Source organism: Poecilia reticulata, chromosome 18, assembly GCF_904066995.2.
Source record: "Poecilia reticulata chromosome 18, P_reticulata-male-v2, whole genome shotgun sequence".
Lineage (NCBI taxonomy): Eukaryota > Metazoa > Chordata > Actinopteri > Cyprinodontiformes > Poeciliidae > Poecilia > Poecilia reticulata.
In genome coordinates this window covers 8646007-8668305 of record NC_088847.1, presented here as the reverse complement: position 1 = coordinate 8668305, position 22299 = coordinate 8646007, and the positions used below count along the sequence as shown (strand labels likewise).

Here is a 22299-nt window from a genome sequence, read left to right as displayed (position 1 = left end):
CTATTGTTTGAAAGAAAGGAGAAGGTACTCGGGCAAAACTGGGACGACAAACAGAGTTTGTATGAGAAACGTCTGCCTGCCTGTCAGCCTGAGAGAGAGAGAGATGTCAGCGTCAGCCACAACAAACACTCAGTGGACTCTGGGGATTTTACTTTTCACATTCCTACTGAAACCTCTGCAGAAGGTCTGTGTTGTGTTTACAAGTGCTTGGATTACAGATGTGGAGATTAAACCCGATAGCATACCTTAACAACTTTCTCCTTGAAAAGCTTTCAGACATGAGTTTACGCCTGAAACGAGGTGAGGGTAGAGTATTGCGAAAAATAAACTTGGTGGTATGGAGAACGTTTCACAGTGCAAAGCAAAAATAGACTTTCTTTTGTCCTATTGGAGTTCCTGGTTCAGAATCGCTAGCGTAGCATATCAGGCCTATAGCAATAGCTGTATTTTTTCATTTTTGCCTGAAATGAGGTTGAGGGTAGAGTATTGCGAAAAATAAACTTGGTGGTATGGCAAACATTTCACAATGCAAAGCAAAAATAGACTTGTAAAAGAGAAAGTCTCCTTTGTCCTGTTAGTGTTTTTGGTTCAGAGTCACTAAGAGAATCGCTAGCATAGCATAACAAGCTGTATTTTTCTAAAGCAGGTCAAATGTACATGACTCCCCAACCAATGTCCTGGTCATTTTCAACAAAGTCTTGGCTCAGACCGTGCTGACCTTTGGTGTCACATCCTGGTATTCCAGTTGTAGCGCCTACATCCACGGGTGGTTGATGTGCTGTAGGAAATCATTGATCGGGGAGGACTTTTTCCTGAATTAGTGTCTTCAGAGAGCACGGTGCGTCTTGTGTGACCTTCTGGTTAGTTGTTTGGGCGTGCGTATATTTTTAAGCTCTGCTATTCTAATCACATTTATCCAAAATGCCACCTGAATTGCTCTCCTATCAATGATTGTCTTGTCTCTTAAAACTTTAAACTTTGTTGAGGGATTGAGTTGATGCATATTTTTGATTCTTAAATTCCTTCTATAGTGAAGATAAAGAGTGTGCTTTCTTTTTAAGGGGCAGTATTATATTACTTTTTTTTCTTTTTGCTTTACATCATGTTATGATGTTATTACCTCATCCAAACACACCTGAAGTGTTGCCTTGATTCTCTGATGAAAGAAACCACAACTTCATTAGTCTACCACTTTCAAATCCCAACACTTTATCCTGATTCAAAACAATATCTGCAAATAAAGTCACACTGCATGTGTTTAGTGTGTAATATTTCTCAGTGATGGCTTATTCTCTCAATGACTCTTCTCGACAGATCAGAGAAGAAAAGTAGATTTATCCTCAAATGAAAGCTAAATGTGTTTCATTTCGGTCATGGCTTGTGTTATTCCAGGAGGGTTTGATAGAAACTAGATCTATTTTTTTAATTTAGATTCAAAGCCACGTCAGTGAGACAGCCATCAAGGCCTCCTCTCCACAGCTGTTCTTTGTTGACTTGCTGTAACTTTGCCATGCGACTCGACCGGTTACTGTTACCCTGCAGAAATTGCTCAGAAACATCTCAAATATTTCACGAGGTGTTGAGCACTACTGACGCTGCCAACTTGCACATTTGCCAACTTTTAGGGGCCAAGGGAACCTGTTAGAGACTCAAGAGGGATTTGTTGTCATTATTATGTTTTCCTTGATTGTTCCGAGAATCCAGGCTTGAAAGGGAAGCTATTAAAGTTTATAGATCTTTCTCTAAATGAGATGATTAGTGCTGAGAGCCGAGTTGGAAACATTTCCTGGATGTTTCTGTCTTGTGAAAGATCAAAAACAGAAAAGCAAGTTTATTAAGAGTAAATGTCTTGCATTGCGTACGTAGCTTCCTCTCTGTCTTTGTTTAAAATCAGATTAAACGAACGGCTAAAGCTAACGGCCACTCCATGAGACCGAATTTGATTTTTTTTAACGATTTTGAAACGACTCCCATCTCAAAAACAACTTTTATCTGTTATGCAGTTTGCATTGGAATGTTACTTAGATACCAGAGATTTTTTCAAACTTTTAGAAGCAACTTTGTGTGCAAAAAAAAAGACAAATGGACAAAAATAGATAATCATCGTAACCAATTATTCCAACCAGAAACTCTTTTGCATACTAATTAAACTGACATTTGGTGTTGCTTCCAACCCTACACAGAAAAAAAGAGACCACAAGCTCAACTTCAAAAAATTGTGTAAATTTGTCAGACATAATCGAATTAAGTCTGCCAAACTTTCTTTATGTACATTTGTTTAACATAAGAACTTAATAAACTCAATATATTTATTGGGATAAACTGAATTTGATTACTTATAACAAATTAGTGTAATTTTTAAAGTTGAATCACCTGTTGTCTTTTTTTAGTGTAATGCTCACATAAACCTGAGTAACACTTAAAACTTGTGCTGTTTTTAGACAGTAGATGTCCACTCTGATCTTGAACTAAACTAGCATAACGGCTACTAAACTGATCCACCCTCAGCCTTTGGGGCCAGCCAATTATGACACAACGAATAAAAAGACTTATCACAGGGAAGATATAAACTGATCATTTTATGACACTCTACTTTAAAAAACTCTCTTTATGAAGGCGATTTTTCAATACTCTTTACTCACAAATTATAGCTGTATTTTAGATTTTTTTTTTAGCCTTTATCTTGGAAGTTTCACAACACATTTCAGAAATGAATAATACGAAATGATCCGTTTGATTATGAGCTCCCCTAGAGGAAAATCAATGTAACTCTCAAAGTAGAAGCCGAAATATGTAAGCAACGGTTAAACGTCTGGAGGTTTCTTGTTTTCGCTCCCTGCTTGTAATATTTTTAAAGCTCCGGTCTGATATTGGAAGCATGCTTTCATAATAATTCTAGATTTTTATCTATGTTACAAAAGGCTGAGGCCTACGCATCCATTTCTGGAAACAAGACTTCTGTGCTTTTCTCATAACCAGTACAGTATGTGTCTCGTCTGCCTCTCTGCCAAATGTCTGAAAGGAATTACTCCGTTTATTTGGATATGAAAAACAAAATTCAAATTAACCCAAAAATTAAACACCGAAAATGGCAATTCGTGGAAAACGCAATCAGTTCTTTTTGTGATACACCACCGTGTCGGTGCTACAATGCTGCCATGTGGAGTTTGTACCCGCTCGTCGGCTGTATTTTACAGGCGAAGACAGTTAACAAAAAAATGACAACATGACTTTAAATCCAAGACTTGAAGGGAAGTTTTGACTTACTACCCTTTTCGCCCCGAAGCTGTTATTACGATATTCCATTCGGCAGCTGCACACGGAGCCAAACGTGTGCTCAAAGGTTGATTTTTGGATGACTTATGTTCCTGCATGTCCAAACACCTTAGAAGCTCCTAAAAATGTGGAGTTATTTCAAGAGACATACGGCCAAAAATTTCCTTCAGTCCAGAGACTCTGAGAGAATGGGACAACAATGACCAGAGATTTTGTCACTTTTTTTTTTTTTTTACCACTAAAAGCTTGTAAGGGGTTATAAACATATTTTTTTAAAATAAAAAGTCAAAACCAAAATGTTTTTTATTAGCAAGAAGGGACGAGGCCAACAGTAAGGTTTAGTGAGAAAACCATCATGGACAAGAACTGGAGAAGAGATTTGGGAGAGATTAGAGTGAAAAGCATTCAATGGTCATTTAATTGTTACATTTATGCGATCTGACAGGCAGCTCTTATTACTGAGTTCAGAGTAAAAAAAACATAGAATTAGAAAGAGAAAATGCCTGTGGACATGTTCTGGCTGACTCTAACAAGACGTCTTTCTTGTACCAGGACAAATCTCCATTTTCAGGCTGGGGTCATGCTAACCCAGTAACACCCTATAATGACATAAAATCCAGTCTAGTTTTTATTAGCTGTTGCTTGTCATTAGCTAGTCTTATGCTAAGTTTCCACTGTTGTTTACAAGTATACATTCAAAAGGTGGGAAACAGAAATGTACATACATTTATAAATATTTCCAATACAACCATACTGTCCCTGAAGTAGAGTAAATATTTGTTTACAGCGTAAATTCAGAGCTAGCATTTTGTCTATGTTAGCTTTAGTGTAGCTGGCACGGGATGTTATTGAAGCTAAAATGTTTCATCACCAGAACATTAAATTCTTTGGACACATTCACCAATGTTTCAACAATGACAAAAGTATGAAATTGCCAAATCTTACCAAAATGCTATCAGCACTGATGGTGGTTCACTCACCTCAGCTTGGCAGATGCTTGAAACTAAAAACTGAAATTGATAGGTAAACCTACTTTCTGATTTATTCACTTAATAGTACAACTTGAGACCACTTATGAAGCATTAAATCACAAAACTAAACAAAATAAAAGGAAATGTTCACATCTAGTCAACAGTAACACACTCCATCTTGACACAGTGGAAAACTACAGTAAGTGAATCCCAATATTAATGCACCACTACTACTTTGGCCTTTGTGACAGATGTTTTTCAACGCGCTGGCAAACATAGCAAGATAAGGAACATTGTGACAACAGGTTAAGAATTAAGTCACCAGCAGTGAATAACGTATTTAATTTATTGGGAGTGACAAATCTTAAACAGAATAAACATGTTTAAAGCAAAACAGCAGCACACTTTTAAAAATTCCTTTGCCAATTCTCTGTAAGACTGCACCTTTAGTTGTGGTTCGGTTGTAGAAGACTTTCCAGCAAAGAAAAGCAGCTTCTGTATATGTTTACAGTAAGAATGGGAATAATTTGGTTACCACAAGATGAGGGCCATGTGGACCAGTACAAGAGAGGAGGTCGGTGAAAATGGATTGAGCAGAGCTGCATTTCATTGTAGGAGGTCCATGCAGACGGTTTTCCATGTTTCACATTAAATAATGACTTCCATCTGTTTCTTGAACTCTGAAAATGGCAAGGATTTTGAAAACTAATAGATAAATGTTATAATACTGTCAAAGTACACTGCTTTCCAGAAATAAAGTAAAGATTATACATTTTTTAAAATATATTTTAGACATTTGTTTTTGATATTCTTGGACTTGTCCACTTATTACTACCACACGTTCTAGAAGGCCTGACGACAAAGATGAGCAATGTTTGTACTTTGACACACCCACCGTAGCGAGTATTGTTGCTAATCTAATCACGTTTCTTAGCAGGATTTGCTCCTATTCTTCCACCAAACATTCAGGTCCTGTAAGTTCATCTAGTCATCTCTCTTGACCTACTTCTTAGAAATCAGTTCACTAATTGCTGACAGTATTTAGGTCAAGAGACTTTTAAAAGGATGACAAAGCTTATAGCGTCATATTTAATTTGTATGCCAAGGTACGTCATTGGTAATTCAAGTTACTTTATTGCAAACTGTGAGATTTAAGATCTTTATGTTTTCAAAATGCATTCTCTCTTTCAATGACTATTTTTCTTTGAGTTTGTCCTGTACTACAAAAATTATTAAACTAAATGGATTCCGATTTTCTTTTAAGTTTGAACTGATGATTCAGAACTTTTTGAAGGATAAAAAACATAACAGCCAGAGTTCATTAAATTTTTAAAAAAACAGGGTCAAAGATCATCAGTGTACACCTTGTTTCTCGATTTAGATTGAAATCCAGAGTAACCTCTCATCAAGCTAGTTTGACTAATTGTCCAACTAATATCAGCTTATTATGAAATCACTTTATTCTAAACTTTTAGGTTTCAAAATCCTTAAATATAGGCACAATAAGCATAAATATGAGCAGCACAAATAGCTACATGCTAGATGGTGTTGCATATGTGTGCTCACTGCTTTTGCAAACACTGACTAGCATTTATTAGCACTTTATTGCCCCGTTAGCTGAGCAAACACAGTGATATTACACAGTATTAGCTGAGTGACACACAAACACAGCTGTGGCCACGTCCTAATTAGCATTCCAACATGAGAACACAAATGTCCTGCGTTATTAAGCTAGCCTAACCAAAACCTTTACATGTGTCTGTGAGTGTTGGCTTTCTGTCCTCAATTACATGGTGCGACGCACAGCAGCTCATGGCTCTCCGGTTCTCTTTGACTTTACAGCTAATCCTCAGCTCGACCCTCTGCATTGTTCTTCTTATTCGACCTCGGTCCTTTCTTAAAGCTCCAGTGTTCAGGGGCTTTATGGGAATTTTTCTGCTGTTTGACAGAAACACATTCCATTTTATTATTATTGTTGTTTTTCTACCTCATTTGTTGATACGACTTTCACGTCTTTTTCTCAGTGGGGCTTTTAAAGCCACAGGGAGCTGCAGTGAAGTCCATGTTTCAAGATTTTGTTGTGCACTTCTCTTTTATCAGCAGAGAGAGAGAGAGAGACCGACTGGACGGGAACGACAAACAGCAAAGACGATGAAAAATACCTAATAAAAAAAGAAGCCAAGCTATATAAACACTGTGAAGATTTTAAAAACCTGAGTTTGTTTAGTCTTGCATGGTTGATGCAGCATTTCACTTATTTTCTTTTTTACAATGAAAACAGCTAAACTTTCCCACTGGAATAATACATCAACAAAAACACTGATGGTCCAGTTAAAGGGGTCGTGTTTTAGCTGTAATGTTATGCATTTTTGTAATTAATAAATCTAAGACTGAATGACTTTATCTTCATAATTTTCACTATTATTACTCATAATAAACTCGTGAAATAAAAATTTCTATCTCCCCAATTGTTGACTGGAAAGACAAAAAGATATTTGACAAAACAATAAAAAAGACTATAAAGTAGTATTTTCAGCAAAAAGTTCAAAAGCTTTGCAGAGTCTGAGTAAAATAATGTAATCTTGACTTTAGAAGAACCCCAATTTAAATATGGACTTAAGAAGGACTAGTTAATCCTAAAAGTACTGATTCCAACACATTTTACATTTAATATTATTTTGTGCTCAACCAAGAAGTTTGTTTCTCAAAATAGGAGCGGCACCCCTAGAAAGATAACGCAAAAGGAGAATTAATAAAGTAAAACGGTTTTATGTATATTGACTTGAGGGACAAGTAAAAAAAAAAGAAAACGTAAACAATGGAAAAAACTAATCTTTATTGGTATTACAGCACTTTCCATGATAGATCTGTTCATGGATGGTGGTTGTTTGGAGGGTATTACATGGTGGGTTTAATAAGGACTTTAGGTAACCCAACCATCATCCTCCTCTGTCACTGCTTTGACTGTTTCAACTCCCTGGTCCTGTTTCTACTCCAAACTCCCTCTCTTCTCTCTCCTTCTGATCCCTGATTTCCGTTTTATCCTCGTCCAAATGACCTGGCTACACAAACAGGGAGCATGCATGCAGGTCTTTGCCTGGACACTGGGCTGATTCTGGTGCAGACCAAAACGTTGTCTTTTTGAGGTTTCAGTAACTTGTATCGCATGACTCTGGAGTTTCAGTTAGGTTAGCCAAAAAGCTGAATTGTTGATGTACTTTAGCCAGCTGACATCGGTTTTGGCCTTGTCATTTTAACTTGAGATGCAGAGACAAGACACAAAATGAAGCCAAATGGATCTACCTTTCACCTTCCTTCAACAGTTATTTATACATAATCCTCTTGTTTCCTCGTATTCCTTTTTGAGGGATTTCGCCCTCATAAAACACTTTCCATAATTTTTGATCGGTGTCCAGGGATCTCTTTAGAATTCAGATCATTAGTTCCTCTTACTATCTACTTAAAAAAAATCATTTTAAAAAAATATTTGCATCACTCCTGAAAAATCAGTCCCACCCTGGAGCCCTAAAACTGACTGTAACTCGATTCTGTGATGTGGACCCTTAATCATAACACACAGAGACTACGGGGGGGGGGGGACAGGAGGTGGAAAGACAGGCAGAGAGAGAGAGAGAACGTTGTGTATTTTGGCTACAGTTTGTGGTGTATGGGGGATTATTTATTAGTGGCTCTGAATTAAATCTAAATATCTGGAGTGACAGATTTTATTTTGCTCCAAAATGTTCTCTAATTACCAATATGAGAGGGAAAGATTTTACTGTTCCCAAACCACACACACACACACACACAGGCACACACACCCCCACACACGCACACACACCCCCACACACACACACACACACACACGCACACACACACACACACACACACACACACACACACACACACACACACACACACACACACACACACACTTTTTCCCTTTTATGTGCTTAACAGTAACTCAACTTGTGAACATTAACGCTTGTATTTAATAACTATAATAACTATTAATTAACCCTCCTCAAGAGGAGCGCAGAAGATGTCACAGTCGGACAGCGGGGAAGTGGCGGATTGGTCCTGTCAGACCGTCAGTTCCCCAAACCACAAAAACACAAAAACAAAACCTTGTAAAAGCGCACACAGGTTCAGTGTGACCTTGTCAGACTACGCACGGGGTAAAAATCTCATGTGGTCCAATCGACCTCATATTTTAAGACTGCAGGAGGGTTAAATTATATTTCTCAATCTAGTGTGAAAACCTGCAATGCAGCTCTAGCAAATTTATACAAAACTATTATTTCTGGAAGACATTACAAAGTTCACTTTTTTACCATCTTTTTTTTTTTTTTTACAAGATTTGCAATCCTTCCACAAATTTCCAAAAGAAGTAATACCAGATTGATTTCAATACAATCCAGCTGAATTCATGACAGTAAAATCCAAAACAACTTATTAGATCCTAATTGAAAACAGTCTGCAAAGAAAACTCTCAGCGATCCAAATCTCCCATCACTGTTTTTACCAAATAAACAAAAACCTGATATTTTTCTGAACTGAAAATTGGCCTTTGTGATGAAGAAGGTAATGATTCTAAATATGCCACTCTCGTTATATTCAAAGACTCTTCATATACTAAAAGGCTGCCAGCAGTCCCACAGTGGATACTCTTAAGTTGTTTCCTGTCACCCATGGCACAAAAATCAAGTTGGTTTTATTTGCTACAGATAATAAATTACAGCAACAAGTGACCATCCATCCAGTTTCTAATTGAATTCTGCTTATCTGAGATTGAGTTTGGGAGGAAGTATGTGTCTTGGAGGAAAACAGGAAGTCTCTCTGGCCATTAAAACTCTTCAGCTAATTCTGGGGGATTTCAAGGTAGTCCCAGGCCAGGAGAGATAGACTTCTGTCTCCTTGAAGTTGGGTCTCCTTGGTAATCTTCCAAAGAGAGCAGGCGTCCTGGCCCCAGATCATGGAGCTCATCACCATATCTCTGGAGTCTCTTTAAAAAACACTTTAATACGGTGCTTAAATGCCTTATTGCCATCTCTGTGTGCTTTCCAAATGGACTGAGATGACTTGGAGGGGGAGTCAATCTAACCAGTGTTTTACTGAGAAAGATAGCCAAAGCCTCGTACTGTCTGACTTTTAAAGAGCGAAGTCAACTTTCTGGCTCGACAGAGCGATACTGTGACGACAGGCGCCAAGTCAAAACAGATTATTTGACTTCAGCTAAGGGTGATTCCTTCAGTAGTGATGATAAATAGAAAAAAGGACAAAGACGATAGGTCGTCATGCACCACCAGTGTGTCTGGCTCATTTAAAATGGGTTTTATAACACACGGTTCATGCATAACACTCAACACTTACGCTCTCGAGTTCCACTCTACTCTTCTTTTGGTTGATTAATGGATGCCATTTGAAAGCTCATGTGCATTAGCTTGATTTGTGATTTACGGACATCCAAAAGCAAATCAGGGAGGAGATTTTCTTCAAGACTTTATGACAAAACAGTTTTGTGAAACATGCCACGACATGCCCAGTCTTCTTATGAAGAAAGCATAAGATGCAGTCGTATTTGTAATGGCAAACCCTTTTATAAACAGGTCTGGAGAACACCTGCTGGTTGACCTTGGGTTGTTGGTCAACCAGGCACCCTGTTGGCCCAGCAGTGGTGTGGATGGGCGTTGAAGTCGGGACCCCATTTAATTGTTAAATTGAAACAAAACGATCATATTTAACTAACCATTTCTTAGCCAGTTTGTTACTTCTCAAGTGGATCACAGAAAACTCTACGTCTGCTTCTGTAATAACAAAACTAGATGGCTTCTTCAGTCAGCATGTTCTTTCCTCTGAGATCTCTATCAGCAGAGAGGATAGATGGTTGTTGTCTTTACTTTCAGGAAGCGACAGTCTCTGACTATAAAAGTGACTTAGATGCTATACCGTGTAAATTTCTCTTCGCTGTTTTTCGGGACTGCTGAATCTCAGTCTGTTTTGCGTGACTCCTCCATCTCTTTTCCTGGCAATCGGAGGCTGAGCTGAAGTCACATTTGGCAGAAAGCTGGACATGAGCTAATCTATGGCTTGTTGTTTTGTCCAAAAGATTCTCAGATGACCTTTTGAGGCGGGAAGCAAAAGTCCAAACCAGAGCTATAGGAATAAACCGCAGAACAAATTCAAAACGCAGGGCGTCCTCCGTACCGGGCACTGAACACAGAACAAGATAAATGCTACATTTTACACACCGAATTATTGACTCTGAGCTGGTTGTTCCACAATGCTAACACCTATAATCTGAAGTAACTCTAAACCTGACCCCTTTGCTACTGTAGGCTCCTTGCAGGAAGGAAACCTCTCAATATTTTGATAGATTTGTCCTAGTTTTCTCTCAGTTTGTTCATAACAAAGACCAAATCCCTAGAAATCATTGTGCAAGCACACACTTAAATCATGCTAACAAGGAAGAAAGATGACAAATTGGCCAATTTTTTGGACGGAACGGACCACACACATCCGCGTACCCCCTGACAAAAACCTCCACAGTAAGAGAAAACAGTATGCATCAGACCTCACACACACACAGACACACAGACATATGAGGAACTCCGGCGCACTCAGACATATGAGGAACTCTGGCGCACTCAATGAGTGTGTTGTTGCGTGAGGGTGAGTCAGCGCCTATCAATGAACCCAAACAATAACAAAGAGGAGCGGCGATGTGAAAAGGAAGGAGTTACATACACATAAACAGACGATAGCAGAGAAAAAGCTTCAGACTTTACACAAGTCAGCACAACAGTAACAGAAAGCCCCGGTTTGTGACAGTCGCACATCTGGCGCGTGCGCCTTAGCGCAGCTACAACCTGCTTCTATAAACACATTGAGAGTAAAGCTGAGGGTCCAAGTGGTATTGTTTGTATTTGCAGCACCGAGTTCAAATCTAGAGGGTAATCAGATCCAGGAAGTTATCAAATGTGAATATTTATTAGGTTTAATCGCTGAACATGGACGCAGCACAAGGTTTCCTGATAAGCAACTTCCTGGCAATGAAAGCACACCCAAGTTTTTGTATGTTGTTAACAGGACGGCAGATTACAGCAATAAGGGTGACTTTTTAATTTCTCCAATCTCATTTGTTGTTTTTAGAGGATTTTTTGGCAATAGAGGCTTTTATTCATTGGTAGCTGAACAGGAAGTAGGGTAGAGAGAAGGGGAAGACATGCAGGAAATGACCAAGGGTCTGGAATCAAACCCAGAACAGCTGCGCCCAGGACCGAAGCCTCTGTATATTGCACACCTACTCCACCACTGAGCACATGAGGCTACCATGTGCTATTTTTTATGACAATATCATGCCTATAGCACGTTATCAGGCCGATGCCTGCGTGGCATGACGTCGCAACGGGACGTCATGCCACGCATGATCCCGTCCCTCAGCTTCATGCTGGAGGGCAAAAAACTGCTGGCCAAAAATGACTATGATTGGTTTTATCTGTCAAGTTGTAAAAATAACCCGCTAAATATTAAATGTATCTGTAATGTACAAAAGGAAAAGGGACGCAGTGCTTTGCTACTAATTGTCAACACTATAGCAAGATCATAAGGTCAGGAAAAAGTTTAAATATAGAAAAAAAAAAGGCAGGGAGAAGTGGGAGTTGGCTGGACGTTGACAACCTTGACATGTAGGTGTGCTGCAGAATTCGGTGTGTTTAAATAACCATGGCGACCCACACATCAATAGTCTGACAAATAATCAGTAGAGCATGTGTTTAAATTAGCTAATCAAATGCCTGCTGCTGAGTTCAGACGATTTTTTTATTAATAATCACAAAATAAACATCAACTCTGTAAACATAAAACTGTAACTGACTGAATGTTCTGTTCTTTGCTTGGGAAATGATGGCGCGTTTTTTTTGGTGGTGTGTACCTGATACACTAGTGCCATTGTTGGCTGCCAGTTGCTATGGCAACAAGTCTGTAGCTAGCCGAGAGAGAATAAAGAAGAATTTGAGTGGTTTTGAGTTATTCTAAAACAGTTTTTCTGCATTATTTTCCCCTTTGCTGTGGCACACTGCACTAAATTAATAACACCTACATCTCCAGGTATCATTTTAACGGAGATGTTTTACCTCGGCAGCACCGCTATGGATGGCGGTGCTGCCGAGGTTTGTGCGTATGCGCAAAATGTCCGGATGTAAACAATGACATGCAACATGTCTATGGCTTAACCAATTCTTAATTATCAAATCCAGATTAGCAAAAAATAAAAAAAACATAAGTCTTGTACAGTCCAAGTAATTTAGCTTCAGTACTGCGAGAACTATAAATGTACACTACAAGACTGACCGCCTTGCTCCGGAATAATGCTTTTAAATTTACCCAACATGAGGAAAAGTTTGTGAAATGAAAAAAAAAAAAAAAAAAACTTTAGACACACATAAGCTAAAGCATTAAATTACTTGAAGTTTCAAGTTTATTTCTGGTTGTGATTTACTGGTTTGATGTAATTTCCTGCCCTTCACAAAGTTATCTTACCAGATGTGTAGGATCATAAACTCCCCATTTCTTGCCTTTATGAAACATTGTTAGGAAAGATTGTGGGGGTACTTAAGCTAGATGTGGTTTAAAATGCATGGGGGGGGGGAGAAAAAAGAAGAAGCTAGCTTTCAGTTTTTTTCATTTACAGTCATGTATTGGGAAAGCTGCCCAGATGCACTCTGGCGACCTGTCTCACAGCTGCAGAGCTTATGATCTGGATGTACAGTATATTACCAGTTTGATGTTTTTGCTTCATCCAGCAACATCGAATCCGCGCCTAGCCGCTTCTGTATTCGCACGTGTTTGTTTGTTTTCGTGTGAACGCCGAAGCTCCAGAGAATTCCTCCGCCATACAATGTTTATTGTCCCGCATATCTTTTGTCCCGTAAGCAGACTGGCACGGCCTGTTGAGCGGGCCGCAAAGCAAAAGAAAAGGGCCTGTTTCCAGATTAAAAATAGCCGGCCTTCACATGGGAACCAGGGGATTCCCCCCCCCTGCACACTCACACACACTCACAGACACACACACAAGCCCCGTGTTTTTCATTAAGTCTCTCCATCTAGTGTCATGACTGATTCGGCTCCCCATGTAAACCTCTTGTCACCTCGGACGTCTCCAAATGGACCGGTAATATATCGAGTTGTTTGGAGTGAAACAGATGTACTCCTTTTAACACTCGCAAATTTAAACCGCTGGGCCGATTTAAAACCAGAAATATGACTTCAATGTGTCTTAAAGTAAACGCATGTGCTGCTTCCTCTTAGGTTAATAAAAGACAGTGTAAAATAAAACGAAATTTTGCATCGGGATGTGAATGCAGAAAACTGACAACGAATACTGACACGACATATTAAAGTACGCTTTTAAAAGCATTTGAAGTCATGTTTCCGAAAGGCCAAAGAACAAGAATAGGCTTGCCGAAGTCAGAGGAGCATCAGGGTAGCTTGTTTTTCAGATTTTAAATTATGAAAACAAAAGTTCAGCATGAGTATTTCCACAGATAACAAAAAACTGATAGAAAAAACACTGACACGGATAGCTGGATGAACAGATGAAAGGACAAATAGAAGAAAAACTGATAGCTTTGCAAATAGACGGATCGGCAGACAAAAAGAAAAAAGATGAACGAATAAGCAAATTGTCTAATATATAGCTGGATGCAAAGACAAATGACTGGATGGTGGACACAGGACAGGAAAAAAAAAAGCCAAAGCCAAGTGGGTAAGCAAACCAACGAATAACACTCCTTTGAAAACGGAAAACAAAAAATGTGGGAAAATATTCTTGAACTGTTGATCGTCAAGAATCCATTCAGACCTACTTTCAGCGATTACAATTAACCCTGGATGCTTGGAAGCAAAACGTCAATTAAAAAAAAAGTCACAAAAGACCCAGTTGACGCAAAAGCTCTGGTAAACATCCTGTTGTCACATATTCTCTGAATATTTACTTTCTCACACATGCACAGCAGGAGTGTGTGTGTGAAGGATGCATTAACGGTGCTGGGCACACTCCGGAACGACCCCAGGGTAGAACTAAAGACGAACCGCGACGCAGACTGGACAATGCAGCAGAAAAAAAAATAAAAACACACTCTGGGTCTGGGCTGCACGGTGGAGCAGTTGGTAGAGCTGTTGCCTTGCAGCAAGAAGGTTCTGGGTTTGATTCCCGGCCCCGGTCTTTCTGCATGGAGTTTGCATGTTATCCCTGTGCAGGCGTGGGTTTTCTCCGGTTACTCCGGTTTCCTCCCACAGTCCAAAAACATGACTGTCAGGTTAATTGGCCTCTCCAAATTGTCCCTAGGTGTGAGTGTGTGTGTGCATGGTTGTTTGTCCTGTGTGTCTCTGTGTTGCCCTGCGACAGACTGGCGACCTGTCCAGGATGTACCCCGCCTCTCGCCCGGAACGTTAGCAGGAGATGGGCACCAGCAACCCTCCTGATCCCACTAAGGGACAAGGTTGTAAAGAAAATGGATGGATGGATGGACACTCTGGGTCTCCTGTTGGAATATGAGCATAACCAAGACAGAACTTCACTTTCTTCTTATTCTTAAGAGTTTTAATTCAGAGTATTGGGATGTCATGTGGCAGAGCAGCAAGAAGTTGCAAGAAAAAGCGCTGGTTTTCAAAATGTTTTACAAATAAAAAGTTGTGGCATGTATTTCGCTCAAACCAGTTCACCAAGACCACATCAGTGAGAATGCGTCAAAGCATATTCACATTCCAATCTAAACCTAATTGAATATATGTGCCAAGACTTTAAAATTAAGGTTAACAGATGCTCTGAAGCCAGCCTGATTGAGTTTGAGTAATTTTATAGAGAATATTAAGTTCGGCTTCCAGTCTCTAGATGTCCACAGGTGGGTTTGAGAAAGTCCTCAAGAGACCAGCGGCTGTAATTTCAGTGAAAAGCTGTTTTATAGGGTTCTGACACGAGGGAACTGGATAAAACGCACGCTACACTTTTCAAATTTTAAAGTTCCAACAAAATACATTGAGGTTTGCGGCTGCAACATGAGCAAATGTGAAAAAAAAAGAAAAAAGTTCAAAGGCATGGCATATATTCATATGTGGCACTTCCTTTGGGAGCATCCGAAAGCAAGCATCTCATCTGGCAGTTGACTTGGCAAACAGCAGACGCTTCTTCCTGCCAGTGGCTCGATCTGATTGCTGTTTATTGAAAATGGAAAGAGAAAGGAGACACAGATGGACTTTGACACCATCGTGAGTCAAATTGACTGTTAAGTTTTATCTGTCCTATTTGATGAGTCTGGAAGAGTCCACCAAAACAGAAGCAAAACAAACGCTGGCTTTAAAAAGTACATTCCCCCCCCCCTGCTGTGACTCAGTGAACAGTTGCTTCTGATTTCAATTCTACGTGACTTTCACTTTTATTATCTGCAGGAATAAAAAAAAACCCCACTACTGTTTTACTTGTCTGAGCTTAGTTTTGAACTATGAAATATCACTAACCCATTCTCAATCAGAATGTTTTACAGCTAAGAGATACAAAGTGCAGACGCATTACTTATGGAATTATTTCAGAAGATAAGAATGACATTTATCAGAGCCCAGGAGTCTGAATCACCTCCATTACTGACCCCCATTTTTCACCTCTGCACACAACATCTGTAACCTACTTAAGAGCTTGCAGCCTCCGCTTGCCCAAATGGCTCCAATATGCTCCCCTCCTTTTATACACAAGGCTGAACCCATTTCTGCTCAATAAACCCAGCTGGACAGAGCAATCTCTTCCACTCGGGATTGCTTCTGAATTGCGTTGTTTGACAAGCCCACGGCCTGGCAAGACATGCCTCCTCCCGAAAACGTCCGACAAGTCGAAAAACAAAAAGCGTGTCCAAAAACCTTCCATTATGTTTTATAATGCAACATTTGTGTTAGCAAGTTTGTAAAAACAACCACTCAGCTTTTCATAGCTTGTTTTGTGGCGAGTTTATGTGTGTTTCTCCAAAGAAAAGGTCTGCGTTTTTCATCCAAAGATGATTTGTTGCCTCGGGAGCTAGCTTACTAGCGAGTGGGAAACAGCCGCTACCTGAACGCGTCCAGGTAAGAGCACGAGCCCAGGATGCACGAGGCGCTCCGAAGGCTAACATGTCAAAAGGTGAGGCAGCACTATGCCAAAACTTCCTTCCGCATAATAACCAATTAAAAACCTCAAAAGTTCAAGTTAGACTTATTAGTATTTAACAAAACCAACAATAGGAAACATTTCTGAAAATAGGTGTGATACATCCACTAAATCTATGTTTACAGCGATGGAAATTGCGATATTTGGTACAGTTGTAAGACGATAACCATACCCTTATGTAAAGGTCAGTTTTTTGGGGGTTTTTTTTTTTTACTTATTTTTTTACATTTTAGAAGGCCACTATCCATACTTTTAAAAACAAGTGGCAAACAACTCTTGCCTGCGACACGAACATCTTCAGGTAGAAGCAAGAGCCCAGAATGAACGATGCACCCCGAAAGTTCAAAACATGTAAAAAAAAAAAAAAAAAAAAAAAGAAAAAAAAGTGGCAGGACAAGAACCTCCTGCCACTCAACTAATCAGTTAAAAACCTCAAAAATTAAAGTTGGACTTAATTATTGAAAAACACATCATTAGGTAACATTTCTGGAAATAGCTTCAGAAGATAAAGATCCACTAAATCCACGTTTATAGTGATGAAAATGACCATATCTGGTGCAGTTGTGAGATGATATCATTACCATCTGATGTTTCACATTTTAGAAGGCGTGCATACATGCTACAAACATATACCTTTTAAAAGCAAGTAGGAAGCAGCTCTTACCTGTGAGATGGACATGTTCAGGTAGACAAAGAGCCCAGTGGTGGACGCAATCTGCAGGACCACCACCACGATCACCACCATGGCCAACCACATCTTGGACGGTGCCTCCCGGCGCGCGGTCCCGCCGGGGCTCCCCGTGGGGACCATCATGTAGGTGGTGGACTCGCTGCTCACCGACCTGAAGTAGTCCTGGTTCTGCTGGTGGTGGTGGTGCTGCTGTGCGCTTGGAGTGGCCATGGCTTTCCCGACGCATGAGGGGAGCATGAAGCCCGGAACAACAACAACAGCCCTTCCACGGAAAGTGACGGGATTAAGTGGAAATTGTTGAAAAAAAAGAAGAAGGAGAAGAAATGTCTACAATTCCCATGCGGCCGCCAACCAGTGAAGTCTTTAATCTTTACACTGGAAGCTCAGGGCAAGGGGAGCATGGAGAAGGCAGAGCGGCGAAAGTTAAAGTGTGGATGTGTCCATGTCTGCTCGGTGCTCCGCTCAGCTGCCGTATGAGGTTGGATTGGAGGAGGCAGCTGGGCTGGTGGGCTGAAAACCGAGAGAGAGCGCAGCGCGAAGGGGCAGGCTTAACCTCTTCATCACCCTGGAGCTGTGGAGGAATGCGCGCGCGCGCGCGCAGCAACACACACACACACGCACACACACACACACATGCGGTTTCCTTTTTTGTTTAAGCGAGACTCAAGACACGGGACGGTAATGCCACTCACTGCCAAAACACATAAACAACAGGAAAAAGTGTGAGAGCGAGAAACTAGAAAAACCTGAGCTGGTTTAATACAAATAATAGAAAATATCTCAGTTTTGCTCATTTGTGTCGCTAATAGTGTTAGCTTTTTATCAGCTTCTTATTTCCGGCCAAACATTTCATGAATGTCATGGTTTCTGTTTAAAAAAAAAAAGAAAAAAAAAAAAAGTCATAAACACAACGCCATTACCTAAACGTGTCATGTTATTATGTTTATAGGTCTGTGCGTGTCTGAGTTTCACTCAGTTCCAGTCTGACCCGCCAGAGGGCGCTGTCCTCTAGTTCTAATTGATCTTATGAATCAGAATTCATCTCTTTTATCTAAGATGGATTCATAGAAAAAAAAAGTCTTTAATTTCCTCAGATACAGCTATGCGAAAAATTAAGACATCCCATTAAATCATTAGTCCTTTGTCAATAAATAGTCATTTGTCTAATTTCATCTTTTAACATCTGGAAAACAGAGTAATTTAATGACAGGCAAACATCAGAAAAAAAACAAACGTTTCTTTTAATTCATTAAACAAAAGATATCAATTAAAAAAATGGTATTTAGTCATGGGTAAAGTAAAGACACCCTCCTCCTGATAGCCAGTGTTTCCCCCCTTTCATTGAATGAAGTAATCTATCTTGTTTCTGATATCAGTATAAGGAAAGTTTACCCTATTTCTCACTTTCTTGGATTTGTATCTTTTCCCAGTACATACGCGGGTTTTGTCCAGCTTCCCACAATTCAAAAACATGACTGTTCGGTTGACTGGTCTCTCCAAATTGCCGTTAGGTGTAAGAGTGTGTGTGTGTGGATGGTTGCTGGTCCTGTGTGTGTGTGTTTGTGTTGCCCAGCTGATGGACTTGCAACCTGTCCAGGGTGTAGCTTGTCTCTTCCCCTAATGACCCTGCACACAAAGCGGGTACAGACAATGGAGAGATGGAGTAACGTCATGCCACAAAAACTGTTTTTCTATAGCAATTTCTCCAAGTTTTTGCCAATGCCAAATCGTTGGGGTTTTTTTTTCACTCTCTGAAGTGTTTGCTGCCAGATAAATGTCTTGCTAAAAAAAAAGTAAACCACAGACATGACCCATTAGCGGCACCTTCAGAGTCAAGAGCCCAGTGATAAATCGGGCACCCTGCCGTTTTAGGTACTGCTCCTCAAATATGTCTTCTAGTTGTCAAACAGAGTGTGCAGCTCCGCTTGAATTCCTTCTAACTCAAGTGTTTTCCGGTGGTGCATACATGGCACAAGCTTCCTGCATCATCCTGAAGATATTCTTCAGCCTAGCTAAACAGTATGATAGTATCACTTTAAGTGCGTGGGATCGACAGCTGTTGACATTAAAACTTTTGCTGTGCACTTTTAGCATGTTACTACAACAGATGACCGAGATACCTCAGTATGCTTTCAGTGGGATAGCAAAGCATTCTGGGTCCTGTCCATGAGCCATCTTTATTGGGTCCCACACTCACTTTATCAGTAACTCTCACTGGTATTTTTCTCATTGCGTAAGACAAAAGTAAAATTGATCTTTATTTAAATCTATAAACCAAGAAAAGCTTAATTTCTAGCATGTCCAGGTCTCTGGATTGGCAGCTGCAACTTGACCTTGGACAAGCACAACAGACAATGAATGGAAGGATGGATATTGTGCAATAAATTTTAAAAAATATTTGAAGAAAGATTTCTTGTCACAATTAAGAAATGTGTTCTAACTTACGCTAAAATATGTGTACAGCTGCAGCCAGTTTAGCTTTTTTGTTTCTTTAATGAAACCATTATTGGATATAGCTCATCGGGGAGCAACGGTACATCATCTGAGTGCGTGTCTCCACGGAGATATGGCAGCTTTCCGCTAATGAATTCATCACAGTTTGACTGCTTTTTGTTGGGCAACCAGGACTTCAGTGAAATCAAACAAGAGCTTTACCGAACAAGAACTTGAACTGAAATCAAAACCTCGAATCATTTCATTTCTGACATCATTTCTGAAATACCTTAGTCTCGAGTTTTGACCAATCACAATTGAGTTGGGTATCGGTTTCATATAGCAACTTTAATGACATACTTGAATTACAGTAAACATTTGGTTGCACGCATCAAGGAGAGTCCTTCATGTCTCCCATAGACACCAATAGGAATACACACCACATAAAACTCCACTCACCAGCCACTTTATTAGGTACACCTGTTTGGGGCGGTATTATATAAGATTAACTTTTTTGAGCTTTACATCATATGGTTCTGTTATCAGAAATCAGTATTTCTGAGGAATGTCTTCAACAGCTTAATGAATCTGAGCCAGAATGTATTACGGTAATTCCTAATTCAAAACCAGGTACAACAGAGTAGGAGGCTGGTAAGTGTAAATGCTGATGACACGCTCTTCCCCAAATGACACAATATACCTCTTCTGTTATTATTGCTTACATCTGTAGCGTGTAGCATTATATCTTCATTCAGCTCCCTTTGTGATTGGGATAAAAATTCACTAGATCTGGCCAACATCATTATTAAACATCATAATAATTAAAGGTAGTTCTACATCTAGCCAACAAAGTAAGCCAATACAATTTGCTGTTATCCAAACAGTCAACTAATGACAGGTCAGACTTCAATTAGCTATAACGTATAGAAAAGTAAGAACACTAAGCTTTTTCAGCTAGCTTGTTTCAGCTAGCTCATTTATATTTCTTTCCTCATGGAATGGTAAATGGGAGCATAGGGAAAAATATCTCCATGAAATTAAGAAATTAATGGCTTGGAATGTTCATCGTTTGTAGCCCCTATTTTCTTACCTTTCTGAATTAACACTAGGCTGGCCATTGCCTTATGCTCGATTCTCATATCCCCTTAGTGCTCCATCTGCGCTTTCTCCCATTGAAGTGGATTCCTCTAGTAGAATTTCAACCTATCCAAATGGCGATGCTGATTTTCTGCGCTGTTTTGGAGTTGTAGTCTGTCTGTTGTTTGGCAATGGCAGCAGAGGAAGTGAACAGAGTCGTTCGGTCCTTGTTGGCCACGTTTCCAAATATTGAGTTAGCATTAAAAGCTACCTCATTCAGTTCTACGCTCTTTCCTTTGCAGTGGTGGATGGTTGTTTACAGCACAGGCGATTTCCGGTAGCTTTTCAGAGCAGCAAACTAGCACACTACAGAGGACATGGCTAGATGTTAGCCATTGGATAAAATGTAAAATCTCAAGACAGCAATCATTAATCAAAAGCCGAGGGTCCAGACCCTCTGGACGAAGCAAAGAGTCGAACAAGAAATCCTAAGAAACATGTTTTTAATTAGCAAATTGAACTCCATTTGTTTGGTTGGTTGGAAGACGTGGCAAACACCCCACACCGGTAGAGAATGACGTTCCGCAGTGTTCAAACGGTGATGCATGAGGTTTTCAAAGAGGATGTTTATGGGTTTCCTCCCCTCCAGCAGAGGAAAAAAAAATTCTGACTCCTCCTTTTTGCTATACCTCCTGCTGTTAGATGTTGAAACCCTTCTGCTATCCATCCAGCGTCTGCCATAGCACTTTCTCTCTCTTCCATCATCTCACTCATTCCCCAGATCCCCCCTTTTGCTTAGTGGAAGCTGATCTCCTCACAAGCTTTTCTCCAGATGTACACCTCCTCTGACACCACAGCTGTCCAGCAAGCCCTGCAGCTCATCAATGCGACGCTGTTTGTCAGTGTGCAAATGAGAATCAGTCAGTATTACCTTGGTAAGAAAACATAACAGTGATTAGCAGTGGGAACCAAAAGTTTAGAGAAGTATTCCAAGACATATTACATGTCAGAGTGGGGCGGGGGACTATAACTTAGTGCAGCCAAGTTAGTTGTGTATGCGTCGTGCACATTTGGTTCAACCAAAAAGGAATCAATCTTTTTTTTGTTGTTGTCAAATTCATTTCAAAAGACTCTTGAGATTTTCAGTCGAACATGCAGTTACTTTATAAGATTAAAATGAAACCGTATATGTGTGTAAGTGGTAAAAAAAGTTTTTTTTAAATAAATAATTCTAAGGGAAGAATATTTAAGCAGTAACTGTATCCCTTTTGAAAACTTCCTTACCCCACACTGCTCCTCCGTCAGACGGAGGGGATCTTTTCAGGGGCTATTTCTGTAACTGAAACCAACAAGTCGACCCGACGCGGTAATTTGTCAGAGTCTGAAAACGGGGGCCGTATTTTAATCTATTTGGACAAGTATGGACAAAGTACTTCTGTTGTGCTATCGTGCTGCCAACAAGACATGTTCCTTAACCTGGGATTTTCCCAATTCAGATTTTTCTCTCCATTTTCGCTGATGGTTTGAGCTCACACCAAATTTCCTTAAAACCAATTTTTAGCTGTTGATTTGCAGATATTATTCATCCACCTCATTTCCAGTAACTGGCTGAACCTAATGTTCACTTATTTTTAGCTACAGCTGTACGATTGCTTGTG

The 22299-nt window shown here is 39.9% G+C and overlaps 1 protein-coding gene across 1 annotated transcript in view; it reads right to left on the bottom strand.

Annotated features, from left to right (window-relative positions):
- Positions 1–17976, bottom strand: part of tnfsf10l (TNF superfamily member 10, like) — a 74085-nt gene extending 56109 nt beyond the window's left edge. Inside the window, exon 1 of the mRNA XM_008435340.3 lies at positions 17105–17976. Coding sequence (XP_008433562.1) covers positions 17105–17368 — 264 coding nt within the window. The 5' untranslated portion in view covers positions 17369–17976. The remainder of the gene's footprint in view (positions 1–17104) is intronic.
- Positions 17977–22299: the final 4323 nt, after the last annotated feature.